This window comes from Numida meleagris, chromosome 19 (assembly GCF_002078875.1).
Source record: "Numida meleagris isolate 19003 breed g44 Domestic line chromosome 19, NumMel1.0, whole genome shotgun sequence".
Taxonomy (NCBI): domain Eukaryota; kingdom Metazoa; phylum Chordata; class Aves; order Galliformes; family Numididae; genus Numida; species Numida meleagris.
The window spans coordinates 244,432-263,572 of NC_034427.1; the positions used below are offsets into that span (position 1 = coordinate 244,432).

The 19,141-nt window shown below is 48.8% G+C and overlaps 2 protein-coding genes across 15 annotated transcripts in view; both read left to right on the plus strand.

Moving 5' to 3' along the window:
• EPB41L1 (erythrocyte membrane protein band 4.1 like 1) overlaps nt 1–11,417 on the plus strand; it is a 72,652-nt gene extending 61,235 nt beyond the window's left edge. For 12 of the 14 annotated variants that reach the window (XM_021416349.1, XM_021416353.1, XM_021416344.1 and 9 more), the window contains 8 exons: nt 1,585–1,983; nt 3,383–3,490; nt 3,888–3,968; nt 4,183–4,245; nt 4,543–4,638; nt 5,839–5,919; nt 6,845–6,961; nt 8,279–11,417. In XM_021416349.1, coding sequence (XP_021272024.1) covers nt 1,585–1,983; nt 3,383–3,490; nt 3,888–3,968; nt 4,183–4,245; nt 4,543–4,638; nt 5,839–5,919; nt 6,845–6,961; nt 8,279–8,287 — 954 coding nt within the window. In that variant the 3' untranslated portion in view covers nt 8,288–11,417. Of the gene's footprint in view, nt 1–326; nt 435–1,584; nt 1,984–3,382; nt 3,491–3,887; nt 3,969–4,182; nt 4,246–4,542; nt 4,639–5,838; nt 5,920–6,844; nt 6,962–8,278 lie in introns of all 14 variants that reach the window. The other 2 variants (XM_021416341.1, XM_021416354.1) reach the window with 2 other exon arrangements.
• On the plus strand, nt 11,565–17,913 carry AAR2 (AAR2 splicing factor homolog). Its single transcript, XM_021416356.1, has 3 exons — nt 11,565–13,157; nt 14,023–14,252; nt 16,708–17,913. Exons 1-3 carry the CDS (start codon nt 12,407–12,409, stop codon nt 16,873–16,875), a joined length of 1,149 nt encoding a protein of 382 aa, XP_021272031.1. The 5' UTR covers nt 11,565–12,406; the 3' UTR covers nt 16,876–17,913.

Genomic DNA, 19,141 nt, shown 5'->3' on the forward strand with positions numbered 1-19,141 from the left:
CCCTGCCCAACATTTTGCCTACTTCGAGAATGCCACCCAAGCTTCATGTCCAAGAACAAGAAAGGGAGATGGGGGGTGGCTTAAGGAGCTGCAAGTCCATCACAAATGCGCACACACCGAGCAGCAGCGTGCCCACGCTTCCAGCTTCACCCTTGCATTTCTTACGTTGATATCCCTTCTTGCTTAGCTCGCCAGCCTCACCCATCCTACCCTGTCTTTGGCAAGCTGGTGGCTGGATGATGAAATAGCTTTCTTCACTCTTGTAAGCACTAGATCAGCTTCTTTAGAGTTAATTTACTTAAAACTAACCATTTTCTCTAATCCAGAGCAAATCTCAGGAACCAAGTGGGGAAGAAAAGGATTTATCTGACCCGTCATTAAAATCCACCCTGAAAGAAGAGAATTTAAAGACTGCTGTTCCAGTGGTCTTAAAGGTCTCAGTGCTGTTCTAATAACTGCTTCTTGCCATAGTGTGACAGCTCACCTTAAGCAGCTGAGGACTATATGCTTCCAGCTCCTCTCCCCATTGTAGAGCTGTTGTCAATATATTTGTACACGCACACACAAACATGTATGCAGGCGTGTTCCTCTTGAGTTTGTTTGTCACCCTGTTTCTCATACCTCTCAACCTCCCAGCACTGCAAACAAAAGGTGCCTGTGCTGTCAGAGCCTGGCACATTGCAGGGGACGGCTCTAGCTGCAAATGCTTATACTGGAGTCCGAGAGATGGGCTTCCTGTGGCATCAGCTGTCTTAGAGCTAATCCTAGAGCTAATGAGGAGCTAATCTCCTAAAGAGATGCAAAATCAAGCAAATGCATGGGTCTAGATTTCCCATCACTTCATAGCAAAACATGGCAAAGGGAGTGTACCCTCTGATGGCAGAGTTGAGAGGTATGTCCATGTCTGGGGAGGAGCTAGTGGAGAGATGTCTTCCCTGGGCTCTGATTGTGCTGTCAATTACACTGACTGAGCACACAGTCTGTATCCTTAGGAGTCAGCCCTGGTTGTACGAGGCCTTTGGAGGGTGCTGGGAGGTGGGAGGGGCATGGCATGCCTGGCTCACTTCTGGGACAATGCCCCGCCAGCCCCACACAGATGCTCCACTTGGGCTGAGCTCAGTGCAACTGGCACACTCCTTCACTTCTCCGCCAACATACCTGGCTGATGGGACACTTCTCTCATGCTCAGTTTTACTGACATACAATAGCATTGGTGTCTGAGCTGTTTCTGAATGTCTCTTAACAGAACTGTTGTTTTGCGTACATCTGCTTTCACCAGGTGCAGTGATGTGCCTCTAAGCTGGCCAAGCTTTTCTGTGTGACTGACCCTTTTTTTCAATGATTAATTACCAGTAGGCTTTTGGCAAAATTGGATTGAATAACCCTTCTCCCCACACCCCTGCAAAGTCACTGCTATCAGAAAGGTTTCAGTTTCCGTGCTTGAGTTGTGTTTGACTCTACTCTGTGATGTTTGCTGCATCCTTTTCTCTTCTTCCTTCCCTCTCCTCCATTGGCACAGCCAGCACTACCACACCATGCAGTGCTCACTGTCTCCATCTCTCTCCGCCATTGTGTCTCATTCAGAGAGCAGGCTTGAGGGAGGGCACCGAGGAGAAAGCTAAGCCACCTCGGCACAGGGCTCCCGAGAGCGACACTGGCGATGAGGAGCAGGACCAAGAAAAGGACTCGGTGTTTCTGAAGGACAACCACCTGGCCATTGAGCGCAAGTGCTCCAGCATCACGGTCAGTTCAACTTCCAGCTTGGAAGCAGAGGTGGACTTCACAGTGATCGGTGACTTCCATGGGACAGCCTTTGAGGATATCTCCCGGAGCCTGCCCGAGCTGGACAAGGACAAGAGTGAGATGGAAGACGAAGGCCTGGTTTCCTTCCAGCATACTGACAAAGTAGTTCCTGGATTGGAAGAGGATGGCAAAGCCAAGCAGAAGGTCGCCCAGCCCAGCCCAGACATCTCTCAGCTAGAGGTACACAGGGAAGCCATTCCACCAAGGTTGTCTTGGTGCTACCATCTCTCCAGGTTCTCTGTCCTGGTGCACAGTATTGCCTTGCTGGTGTACAGTCCCACATCAGTTTGGAAGAGCATGCTAGCTTTCATACAGTTTCTGTCCAGTTTAACTGTTTTCTTGTCATGCACGTTGTTGTCTGTCTTGCATGGTTCTTTCAGTTTGGGCAGATGCATGGCACTGTCTTCTGTTTTTTGAATCTGATAACCAGGAGAAGTCATCTTCACTTCTTCATGTGCTGTGTCTGGCTGCCTGCCCTGCCCCTCGCATCACTGTGTCAAATCGGAAGCTGGAAGGGCATGTTTTGTGTTATAACCAATGGCTCTATTCCTGTGTTTTGCATGAAATTTGAGCTCGAAGACAAATATGCTGCTAACTAACCTGTCTGTTAGTGCCTGGTTGGGAGGGATTTACAAAGTAGCCTGTGGGAGCAGCCCCAAAGGTCGTGGAGGTCAGTCAAGGCAGGAGTGCTTAACAGGAGAGCTGAGGAAACTGCATGTGGCACAGAAGAAAACTGCAAGCAGAAGTGGAGCATGTGCCTCTGAGAGGGGACAGTAGGGCCACCACCACCTCGGACAAAATGTGTCATGGCCTCCATGCAGGGCCAGGGTGTCCTGTGTGCCTGGCCCGGTCAGCAGCCACAGCTCCCAGCCCTGGCCAGGTGGGTGCTCCTGGAGCCACCTGCAGCACAAGTCCCACCCTGGATCCAGGAGGAAGCTACAGAAGAAAGTTAGTTTCCTCTGAGCCAGGCCTTTTGTGGGGGCATTGTGCTGCAGGCTGCCAGGCCACAGGCTTGGCTTATAGCCTTCGTGGTGCCATGTGGCCAGTGCTGGGCAGGGACAATGGCTGACTCAGAAATGCTGGGGACTTGCTGGAAATCTGTCTCCATTCCTCAAGTTAGCCTCTATTTGATATGCAGGTGTCACCACAGCTGTTGGGGACTGATGCAGAGCACAGAAATACCTTAGGTCACAAGAGAAATAGATTTGTTGGGTCTTACCCACTCTGAAAACCAGTTTATCCTGACCAGTGGTATCTGTGAATCTATCAAAAAAAGATTCCATGAAAGCCTGGGGGTGGAGTACTGGGTCTAATTTAGGGTATGTCAGTCATACAGAGCGCTTTGCATGGTAGCCGTTAGGTAGCGTAGTGGCCTGGCCTCTGCTCATTGTCCAGGCGAGGCTCAGCGTGACACTTGCAGGGTATCACACACAGATGGCACTTGCAGAAGATTCCAGGGGAACTCTGCTCATGCAGGCTGGTTCAGGAGGAGCACTGAAGTGTCCCCCATGCAGGGCTGTATCTCATCACACCCTGGGCAGTTTGGAGCAGTGACTGACTTGCTGTGTTTTTTCTGCAGTCACCAGCCCCAAAAATGGATGCTGTAATGGTCGGCCTGGGGCCAGGCACAAAGAAGCCCGAAGACGTCTCTGCTCTCCACCAGATCAACACCCTAGAAGCAGCCCAGGTGACATGGCTGAGTCCATCCTCTTGTGGCCCTGCTCCCAATGGCTCTGCAGAACTTTGGTTCAACAAAACCTGTCTGCACACAGCAGTCTGTGAGGGCCAGTGGCTGAATGAGGCCATTGGAGTTCTCTGCTTGCACAGAGTCCCCAGAACATCAAACCAAACCTTGTCTAAAGATATTCTGCATTTACTTTTTCATGTAGGCACTGCTGAATGCAGCCCCTGCACATGATTTCCTTACCCTGTCTGCCATGTGTTGGCGTGTGGGGATGTCTCCAGAGGGCGATGGGCCCACGTGCATTGCTTCTCTGGCAGCAAGGGCATAAAGCACCATCCCTGCAGATGTCACCCCTTCACAGGCACCTCCAAACTCACTGGGTTTCCTTTGCCTCTGGCAGGTGGAAGGAGGCATGCCTGGCAGCGGAGATGCATCAGCCTCTGTTCATGCTGTCACCACAGAGACCACACCAACAACCTCAGTAAGCGGGGCTGGCCCCTCGGGCTGCCAGGGCTGACACCATCCCACATGGGCCTCCTACTTTGAGGAGGGAGACCAGTGTAGACCTGCTGCTGGGGTGGGGAGGGGAAGGTGAAGGATCCAGGCTGACCTGCCCTGCTCCAGAGCTGCTCTCTGGAGCAAGCTGTGCTCACCTGTGTTGTCCAAGCTCACATGCCTGTGTGTTCTTATTTCAGGATAACACCACCAAGCCTGGGAAGGGGGCTGGCCCCACAACAGAGCTTCGCTCTGTGTCACCGGTGAGTGAGCTCTGGAGGGAGTCAGCCCTGTGAGGCTTGGGCTGGTGGTCAAGGCTGGGCAAGGTGGTCAATTCATCTCCCCACTGCAAAGAGCTTTTCTGTAGATCTGGGCTTGGGATAGCTATTGCTGGCCCTGAAATAGCACACATCCAGTCAGAAGCACAGTGCAGCATCTTTTTCCATGCTGTGCTCTCCGTTGTGCAAGGCAGACACATGCTCACCTTTGCAGCTCTGTGCCAGTGGAAAGGTGCTGGCAATTTAGGGCCTGGGGACCAGCTGCTTCTCTCTGTCACACAGATCACCGGCAGCTCTGCTGGGAAGGAAGTGCTCACCAGCATATTCAGTGCCACTGCAGAAACCCTCTCCACTTCCACCACTACCCATGTTACCAAGGTAAGAGCATCTTCAAACAGGGCAGCTAGGGAGGGTCTGATGAAAGCCACTGGAATTTGAGGAAGGTGGATTTATGCTGTGGTTGGTACAGAAGAAGATGCCTTTCTCTTCCTCACAAGCTGAGAAAGCATATGCTGACCTGTGGGGAATCCTCAGCTGGCCTGTGCTGCACTCTTGGAGCCCCTGGCCCTGTTCAGCCCAGCTGTGCTATCCATCTTGTTCAGCCAGATGCAACTGCAGGGGACTTCAGACAAGGATGACCTGTGTTTGACAGGCGTTGGGTGTTCATCACCTGCACACCATCCACATGGACTGTGCCTGAGTGCCATGCCCACCTCTACACCTGGGTATTTTGGGAAGGAAGGGAGTCATTGGGCTGAGAAGGAACTCAATGCTGCTGAAGCTCTGTGTCCTGAAGGCAGCAGCAGGGATGGAAGTGACTCTGCAGTAGACTGCCATCAGTGTGTGTACAAGTCCCTGTCTGTGTAACTGGTGTGTGTAAACCCAGACATAACTAGAGCCAGAGCCCAGATCCCCCTTGCCCAGAAATTCCACAGCACAGCTGCCAGGTACCTCACATCAGTGCCAGAGCACCTCACCGTATCTCAGCTATGGGAGCAGTGTATATCAGATTTATTAGAGCTGGAGTGGCTTAAATAAGGGGGACAGATTATAGAAAATTAAGGAGGGATAGCTGCATCAGTGGATCTCACCTATGGCCACTTCATTCCCAAATAAAGTACACATAAATGAAATGATCCAGCAAGAGATCTGAGCAAGCAAGAGAGGTGCTCAGTACCTCCCACTTTCCCTTTTCCTTACCTGTCTCACATGCTTACTCCTGCCTACTTCTGCCCTACCTGTGTCACTCTAGCTCTAACCATGCACTGCATCAGGCTTAGTAGAACATACGTGAAATAACTCAGGGAGCTCCTGAGATTATGTTGGCATTGTTCCTTCTCTGGTGGGCAGTTGTCTTCCAGAAACAATTTGCTGGGTGCCCTCTGTCTCCTCTCCCTCACACACAGAGGCAGTGTGATGACTCACAGCTTATGAATCTTGTTATCCATCCTGTGACCACGCACTGCAGGCAAGGCCTTGCATTAGGCTTTTTGCCCCAGAAGCCTGTGGCCTGCAAGGTGTGGGGCTGAAGCAGATCCTGGGGGTTGCAAGTGATTGCTGTTTCTTCTTGTTGTGCAGACTGTGAAAGGAGGATTTTCAGAGACCAGGATAGAGAAGCGCATAATTATCACGGGAGATGAAGACGTGGACCAGGACCAGGTAGGAGCAGTTGTCTAGGTCCCCAGGGCATGCAGTGGTGCTCACAGGAAACCCTGGTTCCATCTCAGAACAAGTGGTGTCAGTCAGCACCTGCTTGGCCTGTGAAAGAGCAGGAATGTTTGGAGTATATCAACCAAGAACTCCCAGCCCAGCCCCCATCAGTACCTGCTGCAGAAATGAAGCAGCAGTAAAGATTACATTCCAGCACAGAACCTAGCTGTGAGATCAGCTTTTAATTTCCTTAAAATACATTTCCAGTTGCCTTTTCCCCATTGAAGTGACCCAGGTTCTCCCTTTCTTTCCTGCACAGTCTCAGTTGGAATTAACACACTCCAGGTCACCTTGTTTTGCATGTACCTCCTTGCCAGAGGAACAAAAAGTGACAACTTTCGGTAATGAAATATCAGATATTGATACAAATCTCTCAGTTTGCAGGGTCATTTTCCTGTGACCTAGTCCTTTGGAATTTGTTGCTTAAAAAATGAAATTGAAGGTCTAAAGTATTTTAAAATGGTCTTGAGCAAGCTCTAAAATAATTTTTAGATTTTTTAGAACTATAGTAAAAAATTTAATAAGAAAACTCTCAGGTTTTTTTTTTTTTGTAGGGTTTTTCTACAGAGAATAGCTGCTGTTCCTTTGCTTGGGTTTCAGTAGGGAGCCTGGGACATTGTACATCTCTTCAGAAAAGACAGCAAGTAAAGGGGAGAGCACAAGGCCTCCCACTGCTGTATGAACTCGTGGTCAGTAGTGAGCTCCAGCCTTTTCTGCCAGGCCATTATGTGTAGGTTTCGCTTTGAATCTCTGCATACATGACTGCCTAGAGTCCCATTCAGCTCTGACTGCTTTCTGTCCACTGGCTGAGAGCAGTACTTGTACCAGACTTCAGGAAAGTGGCCATAAATGCTTTCATCATTCTGGTTTCTAGGCACTGGCTTTAGCAATCAAAGAGGCAAAACTACAGCATCCTGACATGCTGGTAACCAAAGCTGTGGTATACAGAGAAACAGAACCTTCTCCAGAGGAAAGGGACAAGAAACCTCAGGTAGGTGGAGAAGTTATAAGGTACAATTTATACTTGCTGTGTAAGAGATGTATGTAACTGTACAAGTGTCACTGCATGTCCCTTTCTCCATATAGTGTAGAATAACACAGTGGAGTCCCTTGCAAAGGTTCTTCACTGATGCTGGCCCAGTTCTCCATATGATTGCATAGGCAGAGCATGCATTTCCACACTGCAAGGGCTTTACTCACCTTCCTACTCGAAACAGCCAGAGCACATTTCCACAGCCAGCCATGATCAATGTTTGGGACTGACCCCACGACCTGTAGGCTCTGGAAAGAATTGCTCCTCCGTGACATAGGAGTGGCAGCTCTTGGCTAGTGCTTCCAGTGTGATGATGACTGCAGGCATGGCCACATGGTGGTTGTTCGAAAGCCAGCACCACAGTCATCAAAAGCAATGCTGCAGATGTCCTGCTGGGCAGAGGTGTCAGAATCATTTGCATGTAAAGAGGAAGGACTTCCTTGTCCCCTCTGTGCAGGAAGTGAGAGAGGTGATACCCGTATTGCAAACAGGCTGAGAAACTTGGCTGCAGGTTTTGCAAAGCCGTTCCCAAGTTTTGCACCTTCCCACATAGGCCTCAAAGCAATCACAGCTCCAGACATCCTTTTCTCAAGAGCAAAGCTGTCTTGAAGAGTCCTGCCCCACTCTTACCCCCTTACTCTGACCCCTTTGCTCCTCCATAAGAGTATGCCACAGCTCTTCTGTAGCAGAGCTATGGCACAGCCCAATCACTTTTGTATCAGAGCAGCTGAGGGGCAGAGGAGCATGATGAAAAAGGGAAAGGAGTTTTGGAAAGCAGCTGCACTACATGTATGAGAAGCTCCTTAGCCAGCCAGACTGTAGGTGCATTTTGAGAGGCCTCTTGGAAATGGATTTGGTGTTTCTCTATCATATGAAGATTTTGATAGGCAACTTCTAAGCTTGGAAAGGTAACTGGCTCTGTTGCACATTGGAAGGTCAGAGAGGCTGTTCCATTTGTCTACTCTTACCTCCTTTAACACAGTATAAATAAGCCAAGATGTTTCTGCATCTCTTAGGGAGCCACTTGATTTTAAGTGAATGGCTTGATGTAAAAAAGCCTTTTGCAGTGATCCACTGGTATCTCCCCCAAACACCAACATCAGCTCAGTGAACTGAGAGGTCCAGCTAATGGCCAGAGGTTCTGGTAAAGAAGTGCAAACAGTGCCTTGAAGTGTTTGCAAGTTTACTGTCCATTGCTCTCAACAAACAGGAACCCTGTTATAGTCAGAATGTTGTAGCACCCCATGACCAGTCATTTCCATCTGCCTTGTACAGGAATCTTGACCAACATGCTTATGAAGTCAGCATCTGTATTCAGACCTGGAGGACAGTGAAGAAGGAGCCTTCATGCTGGATCTGTCAGCAAAACATAGACATCCTGGCTGCAATGTTCACGGCTAGAGACAAAAAGTTTTTAAAAAAGGAATAGCAAATATATATATATACATACATACATATATATATATATAAAACAGGAAACAAAACGCATCCTTGCACTGCTGCTATATGCTGGAAATGAATAGCAAACAACACCACCAACAAAACAAAAAAACAACCCTCTGCAGAAAAATTGAAGAATTTACTGGATTGGTGATAAAATAAGATTTTAAAAATAATAATAATAACGATAATACAATAAGCCACCATCCTGCATGTTACATTAAAGGATACACAATCATGAGTTCATTTGTTGCACATTGAATGGAAACAAAAACTGCTTTGCAACAAAGCAAGAAATAAGCAAACTGAAATAAAACAAACACAAGCAGAAACAAAACCATTCCCCACCTCTGGAAGGAAGAGAGAAAAACACTGAGTTTATTACTTTAAAGTTATTTTCCAATTTGAAAGTGTGGTTTCACCCTTCTCCTCATTTCATGCTGGTTCTTTTGCATCTTTTGTGGTTCTGTTAACTCTTCCCCTTCTGTTCCTTATCTTCTTCTCTGTGCACTTGTCTAACCTCTTGTTCTCTGAAGGTATTTAAGAATGGAATTCATTTCAAACAAAACAAATGATATGTATATGGTTTTTCATTTATAAAAATGCAGCCTGTAGGGGTTTCATATGGATGTGCATTTAAGTTATGTATATTATTATTATATAACAAGGGGGGGAGGGGAAGAATACTGAAATAATTCAACAGTGCTGGTAAAAATGATGACATTTTTAAATTATTAACTTTGATTGACTGTGGTTGGTGTATTTTGAGACTCTTAGATCAGAATGGGACTCTTCGTCCTGCGAGAAGAGAACGGGGAAGGAATCAGCCACTGCTGTTTTGGGGGAGAAGGGCAGGGGGAGAGGTGGGGGCCGTCCTGTTGGCTGATCAGTGTGCAGCAGGAGGTCTGGGTTTGCTGTTCAGTATGGGTTGTTTGGAAGTGGTCTGTCAGTGATGAATTGGAAGGGTGCGGAAGGAAGTTCAGGCTGTTCCTGCAGCCCTAGGTAGGGTCCTCTCCCTGGTCCCCCCCCAAAGGCATCAGAGTCAGCTGGAAACAAGGTGACAGCTGCAGGGTTCATTGCTCCTCTCCAGCTCACTGAGCTGTGATGATTGTTGGGTTGTTCTGGATTGTTTCTGGATCCCAGTAATGGAGTTACTCGAGTTTTGTAGTAGAGTTGGAGGCAGAGCCATTGTTTCTGCCCTGCTTCCCGCTGCCCGAGGTTCGATGGAAAGGCTGCCTGAGGCACGGCGTGTTGGTGGTGGTGCTGGAGGGCGATGGGAGGTAGTGACAGGATGATGACGGTCCTGCCCCAGCCTTGCCTCCAGGTGCTGCCCAAAGGCATGGAGTGGAGAGATCGCATTGTCCCCAACACTGAAGGGCATCCCAAGTGCACAAGGCTAGGTGGCAGAGCCCAGGCCCTCTATGTAAGGACGCACTTGTCAAGGTGGTGTCAGTGATGCTGTCTGCCCCTCAGCTCCTGACAGCTTGGCCTTTAGAGACAGGCCTCCTCTACAGCTGCCTTTGGAAGGCGATAACAGGCTAAGCCCAGGGCCTTGCACACTGTGAACCAGGTGGTTAAGGTAGACTTGGAGCAAAAATCAGAAAGGAAAGGAAATAAACAGGGTTTCCTTTTTTTTTTTTTTGGAATTCTCTCTATCTTCTGCAGAAACAGAAGGGGCCACAATTCTGCACCATTTTGCCTTTAGTCTCCCACCTTTCACAGAGACTGTGCCCAGAGACAGGTGCATTTAACCAGTCCTGCAATGGATTTGAGGATGACAGTGAGAAGGAAGAGCCTGAGCCATTAGGATGCTGTGGGCAGACCACACTCACCAGGTCTTCTGTCCTGGTCTCTGGCAGCCTTGGTTTACCAGCTGCTTGCTGTGATGTCCCTGTGAAGTCTGTTCTCCTTCTGGTCTATAGGTTTCCCCTGCAAGCATGGAAGACCTGAGCACAGGCTGCTTGGGCAGGGGACAGCTGCTGCCTGATGCCAGTGCTGTCATGTTCCTGGAGAAGTTGGTGGTGGTGGCTCTCCCCCAGCTTCCGTCTGAGTGTGGTAACCTGCTTGTGACCTGCTGCTTTTAGAGATGAGACCCCAAACCAGAAAGAGTGAAGGGAGTTGCAAAGAGGCTACTTTTCTCTCTTTCCTTCTTAAATGCACCCAAACTAGCTGTCAGTAGCAGTTGCACTTTCAGAGACACCGGGTGACAGAGGACCTGCTCTCAGTGCCTGTGCAGGGCATCCAGCCCTTCTCACCTATTAGCAATGGCCGGCACACTGCACTTGTTGTTCTTTGGCACACTGTAGTTCATACTCAGAGGAGCTCACATGGCCTTGATACCCTTACAGCCAACCAGTGCTACTCTGAAGCTAGATACCTGCTTTTGGCATCACATGCACAGTGATCGAAATAAAGGTTACTGTTCAAACTAGTGGCCTTACACAGTTAGAGTTGACTTGAGTGCAGACAGACAAGTGATGTTTGGAGTGAGTGGACCCCATTCCGTGGTTTCTGCAGCTTGTTTAATGGGTGACGATGTTTAAAAACTAAATTAAAAAACAATAACAACAATTAAAAAAGCACCAACAAACAAATCGGACAAAACCAGACCAAACACAGCGAGCTCGCTGCTGAGCTCGGGCAGCTCAGCACCCTGTGTTTTCTTCCAGGGGCCTTTCTGCTGAAAGGGGCGGGAGACATGAGTGCCTGTTTTTACCTGATCCCACAAATTTCTTCCAAACCTGGCCTGCAATTGCATGAGTAATAATAACAGTAACAATAACAATAGTATTTATATTTGAAAAGCACCTTACCAACCAACTGCAGTGCTCTGTTGTTCCTTCACTAACTCCCCTTTTCCCTTGTTCTTCTTCTCCCCTCTCTAGTCATGCTCCTTTTCAGTGCTCGGTGGTGTACACGTGTGTGCTCACTGTTCTTGTATTCAATAAAAGTGAAATAAATGTGTTTGAGGCTATACCAGCTCTGCGGCCTTTTTGGACTCTTTCCCACCAAAGAGGATGGACAGACGGGAGTGGGGTGCTCCAGCCAGGGTCTCTGTACATTGGCATAGCGAGCTGTCCCCTGTAGATAGTGTAGGTGGTGGCTGGCGATGCTGTGTGGTCGGCCGGTCCACCGCAGGGTTTAGGGTTGCCCTTTTGGGTTAGGGGCTGCCATTTAGTGTCAGCGTTAAATGTAGAGGGTTACCATTTTTGCGTTACGTTTCAAAGTTACCCTTTTAGGTTAGGGTTGAGTGTTAAGGGTTACCTTTTGGGATACGGTTAGAGGCTACAACTTTGGGTTAGTATTAGTGGCTAAGGGTTACCCTTTGGAGATACGGTTGAGGGTTAAGAGTTACCCTTTTGGGTTAGAATTAAGGAGTATGGGTTAATATTTTGGGTTATGGATACGGTTACCCTTTTGGGTTAGGGCTGAGCGTTAAGCTTTCTCCTTTTGTGCTAGGATGAAGGCTTACCCATTTTGCGCTAGGGTTAACGGTTTGGGCTTACCAATTTGGGTTACGGTTAAGCATAACTATTATAGGTTATTGTTAAAGGTTACACTTTTGGTTTATGGCTAAGTGTTATGGGGTACCCTTTGGGTTTTGGTTAAGGGTTACTCTTTTGTGTTAGTGTTAATCGCTGAGGGTTACCGGTTGGTTAAGGAGGTGGAGGGCGACCGCCTCTGTGGGGAGACTGGGTGGAAACAGAGGCACGGCTGCCGGGAGGGGCTCCGGGACGGCGCTCTGCGGCGCCACGAGAAGCAGCGAGGCCGCGCGGGGCAGCAGAGCACAGAGGCTCCTTGAGGCGGGAGAGCACCGTCCCTTCAGGGCCGCGCGGAGGCGGAGCGAGGAGCGGCGCGGAACGGCCGTGCGCGGCGGACGGGGCGGCCCGGGCGCAGTGCGCACGGGGCGCGTTTCCGGCCCTCGCTTGCCTGCGGCCGCGTTCACCCGCTCCCGTCCGGGCCATGGCGGGGCCGCAGCTGGACCCCGAGCTGGCCAAGCGCCTCTTCTTCGAGGGCGCCGCCATCATCGTCCTGGACGTGCCCGAGGGCACCGAGTTCGGCATTGACTACAACAGCTGGGCCGTGGGCCCCCGCTTCCGGGGCGTCAAGATGATCCCGCCGGGCGTGCACTTCGTGCACTGCAGCGCGGCCCGGGCCGCCGGCGGCCGTGAGACGGGGCCGCGCGCGGGGCTCTTCCTCTGCCTGCGGCCTCGCCAGGTGCGCGCGCTGCGCTGGGAGCCCTCCCGCGAGGCGCTGCGGGAGGCGGCCCCGGACGAGGAGGAAGCCCTCGGGCGGGGCCTGCAGGAGATGGACGCGTTCCTCGGGCCCTACCCCTACGAGACCCTGAAGAAGTGGATCTCCCTCAGCAGCTTCATCGGCGAAGCGGCGGTGGAGCGGCTGCAGCCGGAGAGCGGGCAGATCTCCGCCTTCTCAGAGGTGCTGCCGGTGCGGGCGGGGCGGCACAGCCGGGACCGCGCGGGGCAGAACCTGCCCCCGTACGACGCGGGCTGCCGGAGCTACGCCGAGGGCGTGGCGCGGCTGCCCGAGATGCGGCCGAGGGCGGGCACCGAGATCCGCTTCACCGAGTTGCCGCGGCAGACGTACCCCGACGGCGCCAGCCCGGAGGAGATCACTAGGCACAGCATGGACCTCAGCTACGCCCTGGAAAAGGTGATCGCGCGGCGGTACGCCGGCCAGCCGCAGGACCTGCTCGGTGAGTGCGCGGCGTCCTGCGTGGGCGCTTCGGAAGAACGAAGTCGTTTCTCTGCGGTGAGGGCAGGGCGCGGGGCCGGCAGTGTCCCGCGGTGCTGGGTAGGGCCGAGCGCTGCGCTGCTGGCTGCGGGCCCCCTGCTCCGGTGCTTGGGGCACAGGGCCAGCTCTGTGGGACCGGGCGCCGTGCTGTGGTGCGGAGGGGCCAGGAGCCCAGCTGGGCTGAGGAGCTGCAGAGCAAGCTTTTGTTTTTCACCTCATCCGTAGCGTTATACAATTCATTCTTTATCAGAATTACAGTCAACGATTCGAGGATTGGCAAAGGTAATCACGTCAGGTATAGGTAACATTCTTCAGAGCCTTGGAACCGCTGTTCTGACTGATGCAAAGCATCTGGTGAGACCGAGTCCAGGCTCTGAGGAAGAGACAACCACGAATGCAGTGCTCACCCCCTCCGGTGTTCCCATCCCTGTGACTTGGGGACAGTGTCTGCACACTCAGGCATGGGCGGTGAACGCTTGCAGAGCGCTGGCCATGTCTGCGTGCAGATCTGCACACCTGCGAAGTTTTCAGAAGTGCTTCGTACGCTGACTGCCTGCCGTGCCACTCTCCAGAGGTGACAGTCACAATTAGGAGGTGCCCTCCCCAGTTACACTCCGCTTTCTCTCCAGGTGAGAGAAGAGCAGAGCGAGAATAATCAATGTTTGGAGTATCGATTGCCATTAGCAGAATCCCTCAGAGGGCACAGTGTTGTTTATATGTACAAGCTAAACCTACAGTTTATGCAGTCATCTGCAGTGCTTTTTAGAAGATGTGTGCCTTGGATATGCTTTAGTTTATGTCTTGTTTTGTTTTCTGAATATGTGCAGCTGAGTTGCAGTTTGCTTTTATCTGCTTCCTGATTGGGAATGTATACGATGCATTTGAGCACTGGAAAAGACTCTTAAACATTCTGTGCCGTTCTGAAGATGCCATTGGGAAGTATCAAGACCTTTACGCCAATCTCATCTTTGTCCTGTATCACCAGCTGAATGAAATCCCATCTGATTTCTTTGTGGACATCGTCTCCCAGGACAACTTTCTGACCAGCACCTTGCAGGTACGTCTGTGTTATCTCTTAACAATGGGAGTGAGAAGAGAGGGCATGCAAGGCATTGAAGCAACCTCAGAGAGAAGCTTCAAGAGAAAGAAAGCTGCTGTTGAGCTCTGACAAAGATAGGGAACCCGTGTTTCCTGAGGGCACTTACATTTCCTTTTACTTTTTCCCTGTGTTGCTCGCGCAGAAATGCCCTCACTTGTCATCTCTGATCTTGGTCTGCTAAAGCTATGCCTTTAGCAGATCAAGCATTTAAAGCACTATGGACTGGAGTTAGTCCATGCACATGGCAGCGAAGTGAGGTAATGAGAGGAAAGGCTAACGAAGACAGCCGCAGCACAGGATGAGGACTGTGTCTTCTTTATTTTTTATTTTTTGTTTTTTATTTTCTGGGGGTTTTTTTGTTTGTTTTGTTTTTATTTTTTTATTTTTTGTTTTCCTTGAAAATAGTACTGAAAGTGATCTGGTACATTGGCACGGGTTTAGAGTTCTGGAGCGGCACATCTGACGTGACTGGGTGGTACCAACATGCTTTTCCTAAAAGTGATTTGGGCTTTCAGCTGTGGTAAGCTGAACGTCTCTGAGAGAGGCTGAGTGAGTGCAAAATGATGTCTGTTTGCTGATAATTTTTTTCCCCTCCAAATACCATTCATTTAAAAATACATAGTTTGGTGTAAAAGACTACTGATGATTTTTGATCAGCTTGAATGGTGTGCTTAGCATGCAGAGAAGTTGCAGTGAAACCTTACTGAGCTGAAGGAATCGATAGCACTTAAGAAGCCTTTCTGCTTCTGCTAGCTTTATGCAGAGGTTTCCTGAAGATTTCCTGAAATCAAGTTCTTGTTCATAGGGGATTTATGGTTAGTCCAAAATGCAGAAATACCCTACTTACGCTGAGACAGGCATGGGCAAATCTGTAATTAAGCAGTAGTAAAACCAGTTACTCCCAGTCATTGTAACTGTGCTAACAGATCAGCAATAGACCAAAACTTTAAATCTAAGGAAAATGTGATTTTAAAAATAAAAAGCCATAACCAAATACGCCAGTAAAACTCAGCAACAGAAACGGAGTCCCAGCAGGAGCAGTTGTGTGCTCAGAGTATGTCAGAGGTGTTTGATGTAAGTGGGCAGCGCCTTCTCCTTTCTCAGGGAATGGTTCCATTTCTCTGCTTGGCACTCCAGGTTCCTGCTGTTCTCCTGTTTTTGCAGGGGGAGCTGTTTGTTTTTTACTTGCTGGAGGAAGTGATATGAGTAGCACTGCTTTAATCAAGCAAATGATTTTACTTGTCCCCACTGGAGTTTTTAAAAATGTGGATTCATGAAAGTCTTTTTTATTATTATTATTTTTATTGTTTTATTTTCTTTTACCATCCCATTAGGTGACTGGAAGATCTGCCTCTATCTGCAGCACTATCACAGAGCAACAGCTAGCCCTGTGAAATGAGAGCAGTACAAAGAATGTGTCAGCCAGTTGTTCATTCCATGCGATGGGAGTTCTGCAAGCGCTCTGTCTTGCTGGTTATCCTTCCAGTTTGGGGGCACCAGAGCTCTCAGATTTTATCTGCCTTTGTTTATGTTGGCTGATGAAGCCGATGCCCTTAGCGTGGCTGTGTTGCTTTCAGCGATCACTGTTAGCCCTTGGCAGCAGTTACCACATTCCTGGTAGGAAAGAAGAAATTTCTCTTTTGGCTGAATGGAGCCTCTCCTTGTGAGGAGTTCTGCAGTTCTCAGCTCCTGAGGGATTCCTCTGATGTGGTGAAATAGTGCCAGGGGACCTCTGGGACTTTCACCAGTGGGTGTGAGCAGGTGGATTGGAAGTGCACAGTGGTACTGGGGGGAACGTGTTGTCTGAATGTTCAGCTTTGAATGCAGCAATTCTGTTTTTGGAGTTCGAATCTGAGGCAGGAGCAGTACTCTGTGTCCTTCATTAAATATGCAACTCTGACGATGTTAAGAGGGGAAAAAAAAAAAAGATTGATGAAATAAGTAGGGGCTGGTGACACCATATTACAAAACTGCTTTGGGAGCTCTCATGATCCATCCAGCAGTGAAGACCCATTGGTGTAGCCACCTGTTGGCCTTGCTACCTTATGATATAAACCTGCCCGTGTGGCTGGTGAATTCAGTGCTTTTCTTTCCCTTCTGCTGATGCAGGGTTCTTTTACTCACAGTTGAGCATATTTCAGAATTCTGTAATACATATTTAATTGCAAGTATGCTGCTACTTGAAACAAAGTTAATGCCTTAGTGCAGGTATTTGTAATCCCAACTGAAGGCAGAGTTGCTGTGGGATGAGAGGGGACGTGCAGGCTCTGCTTAGGTTGTCTCAAACAGGACTGGTTCCCAGGATGTCTCATCCTTTCCCAGTGGACCTGTCTTGAAATGTTCCCTGCCGCATCCTGTTGATGATGCACAGCATGTGCCACAGATCTCACTGACATCTACGTTGTTCTTTCAGGTATTTTTTTCCTACGCATGCAATGCTGCTGTTGATGGCGCCCTAAGGAAAAAGGCTGAAAAATTCAAAGCTCACCTAACAAAGAAATTTAAGTGGGACTTTGACGCAGAGCCTGATGACTGTGCCCCTGTGGTGGTAGAACTTCCCGAGGGCGTGCACATGGACTAAGCAAAGCGCTCACATATAAACAAACAACTTTTTTAAAATTACTTTTTCTCCACGCCCTTCTTCTTAACTTTTCCAGCTTCCTAAATCATTTTCTGTCACTAATTTCTCTTGCTGCTGTAAAAACAGATGTGGAAAACCCAGAAAGATTCTTCACCACATGAAAGGACTGGAGTTGTTGGAGCTGTTTGAACTTAGTCACATGGCTGCTTTGGACACCTTGTTTTTCTTCCTAGCCCTTCTGCAGCAGCTTCTCGTTTTGTACTGATCAACTATTTGCACTGGTCTCATCTGTCCCACTGGGCTGGAGGTGATGCGTCTCACACCTGGAACCTGTGCCACTCTTGTTTGATGCCTCTGGAGGGAGAAGTGTAAGCTCACGTGATTGGACACAGCTTTCTGCAGCCTGAACCCGAGCTCTGAGTGGAGAACTTCTACTCTTCCTAGGCTTGTATTACAGGAATGTAACCAGAAGCATTACAAAACTGTGTCAGATACTTAGCTGCTTACTGTGATTTACTGCCATGTTGTGGAGGAGTGTTCAAAGCTACAGCAGAATTCATCCCATTTTATACCACTAATACTGAAATATCTTTTCCTCTAATTCTGTTGAAACTTTTTGTATTTACTGCTGACGCTGTTTAGCATGATGTAAAAGAACGTTAACAGTTCGGTAACAAGAGATATCATTACTGACCAATAGTCACGCAGGTTTTGAAGCAGAGGAGAACCAGCATGAGATGAGTGTCATACTTTCACGTGAACTGTACCTTTCTGTTTTGTTGTAATCAGAAACCTTAAGTACTTTCACAAAAGACGGTCTTTTCTTTCTCCCCATCTCCCCCAAGGTAGGCTGTAAGAAAACTCTGTGGGGCTCATTCGAACCTTGCAGGGATTTAGCCCCGTGACCTGCTTGTTAACATTCTCAGCTGGTAGACTCCTTCAGATATTTGTCTGCATGCATATCTAACAAGATAACACTGCTTGTTAGTCTTTTGTTGTTAAAATAAATCTTCTTATCTTGGTCTTGTCTACAGAAAACATCTGTACAATTTTGTTATTATATAGCCAAAGTTTATGGTACTGTGTCGCTGGCCTGTCTCATTGGGATGTCCAGTGTCCCCAGAAGTAACAATCACAGTGGTACCTGTGACATCTGAGTTCAACTTATAATGAGTGGTACATGGCAGGGCGCAGAGTGCAGTGTATTCTGGGAAGGGAGTATGTGGTGGTGTGTTTCCAAATAATCAGTAACCTACCACAGGAATCAGCTGCCATAAGCCCTCGTGTTACTGCCTCTTTGCTGTTTCTTCACTTTCCTCAAGGGCTTTAAACTCCATTACTCTGGTGTCTTGGTTTGTCCATTTTCAACGGGCTCAATACTGACCACAAGCCCTTAGGGGAGGTTACTCCAATTTGGTGAGTGTTTTGTTCTTAACTCTTTCCTTATGTGCTTTCTTGGCCTTAACATCCTTGAGATCTTTTACAATCTGTGCTCTTCTCGTCTTCTTGCTCTTTGCTTGCCTATATCCACAGGGAGTGCTGTCTTTGCAGTTGCCATTTGGACAAATTGTTTGTAACAGGCGTTCCCAGATTTGATGAAAGATGGCTGTTCAGTTTGTTGGCTCTTTGCACTGACCCAATGACTGATTCTGTTGCTTTAGAGCAGAACGTCAGTTACGGATGTAACCAAGCAGCATAGGTAGTGTGGAGCCTGGGGACCTTCCTGTCTGGAAGGGAGAAAAGATGAATAGTGCTCAGTGCTTTTCCTGGCTGAAAACCAGTTCGGCCCAACAGTGTCAGTGCTTTCCAGACTGTCCTGGCAGTGCTCCTGCTTCGTTGATGGATAGGTTACTTTGAGTGTGTCTTTGGAAATTAATTATCAGGTTTTGTTTTTGAGATTTAACATGTGTAGCAGCCAGATTCCCCTTAGCAACCAAGAACAGAAAATGTAATTGTTCTTCTGTTGTGCTTTTTGTGAAGTTGTAATAGATATCTCTAATTAGACCGACAAAACAGGTGGGGAAGAAGCAGGCATTTGGGGACATAGTCCATTTGTTACATGTGAAACAGAAGCAAGGAACTTTCAGCTAAATACAGATTGAGATTGGGTGCTCAGAATTCTACTCTATGAATCAACTGCGCGCTTGAGGGGAAGAGGGAAGTTGGCGCATACAAAGCAATACACACTGAATCTTTGCAAGGGGGGTTGGTCATGAATCTGGGAGGGGAAGGAGATGAGGGCTGTTATTCTTGTTGAAGTCAGCAG

What these genes read in the sequence shown, in the direction of transcription:
- AAR2 (XM_021416356.1), top strand. Translation starts at nt 12,407, where the DNA reads ATGGCGGGGCCGCAGCTGGACCCCGAGCTGGCCAAGCGCCTCTTCTTC. An exon ending in CCAGCCGCAGGACCTGCTCG is followed by an intron (nt 13,158 to 14,022) that starts GTGAGTGCGCGG and finishes GAATATGTGCAG; the next exon opens with CTGAGTTGCAGTTTGCTTTT. An exon ending in TTCTGACCAGCACCTTGCAG is followed by an intron (nt 14,253 to 16,707) that starts GTACGTCTGTGT and finishes TTGTTCTTTCAG; the next exon opens with GTATTTTTTTCCTACGCATG.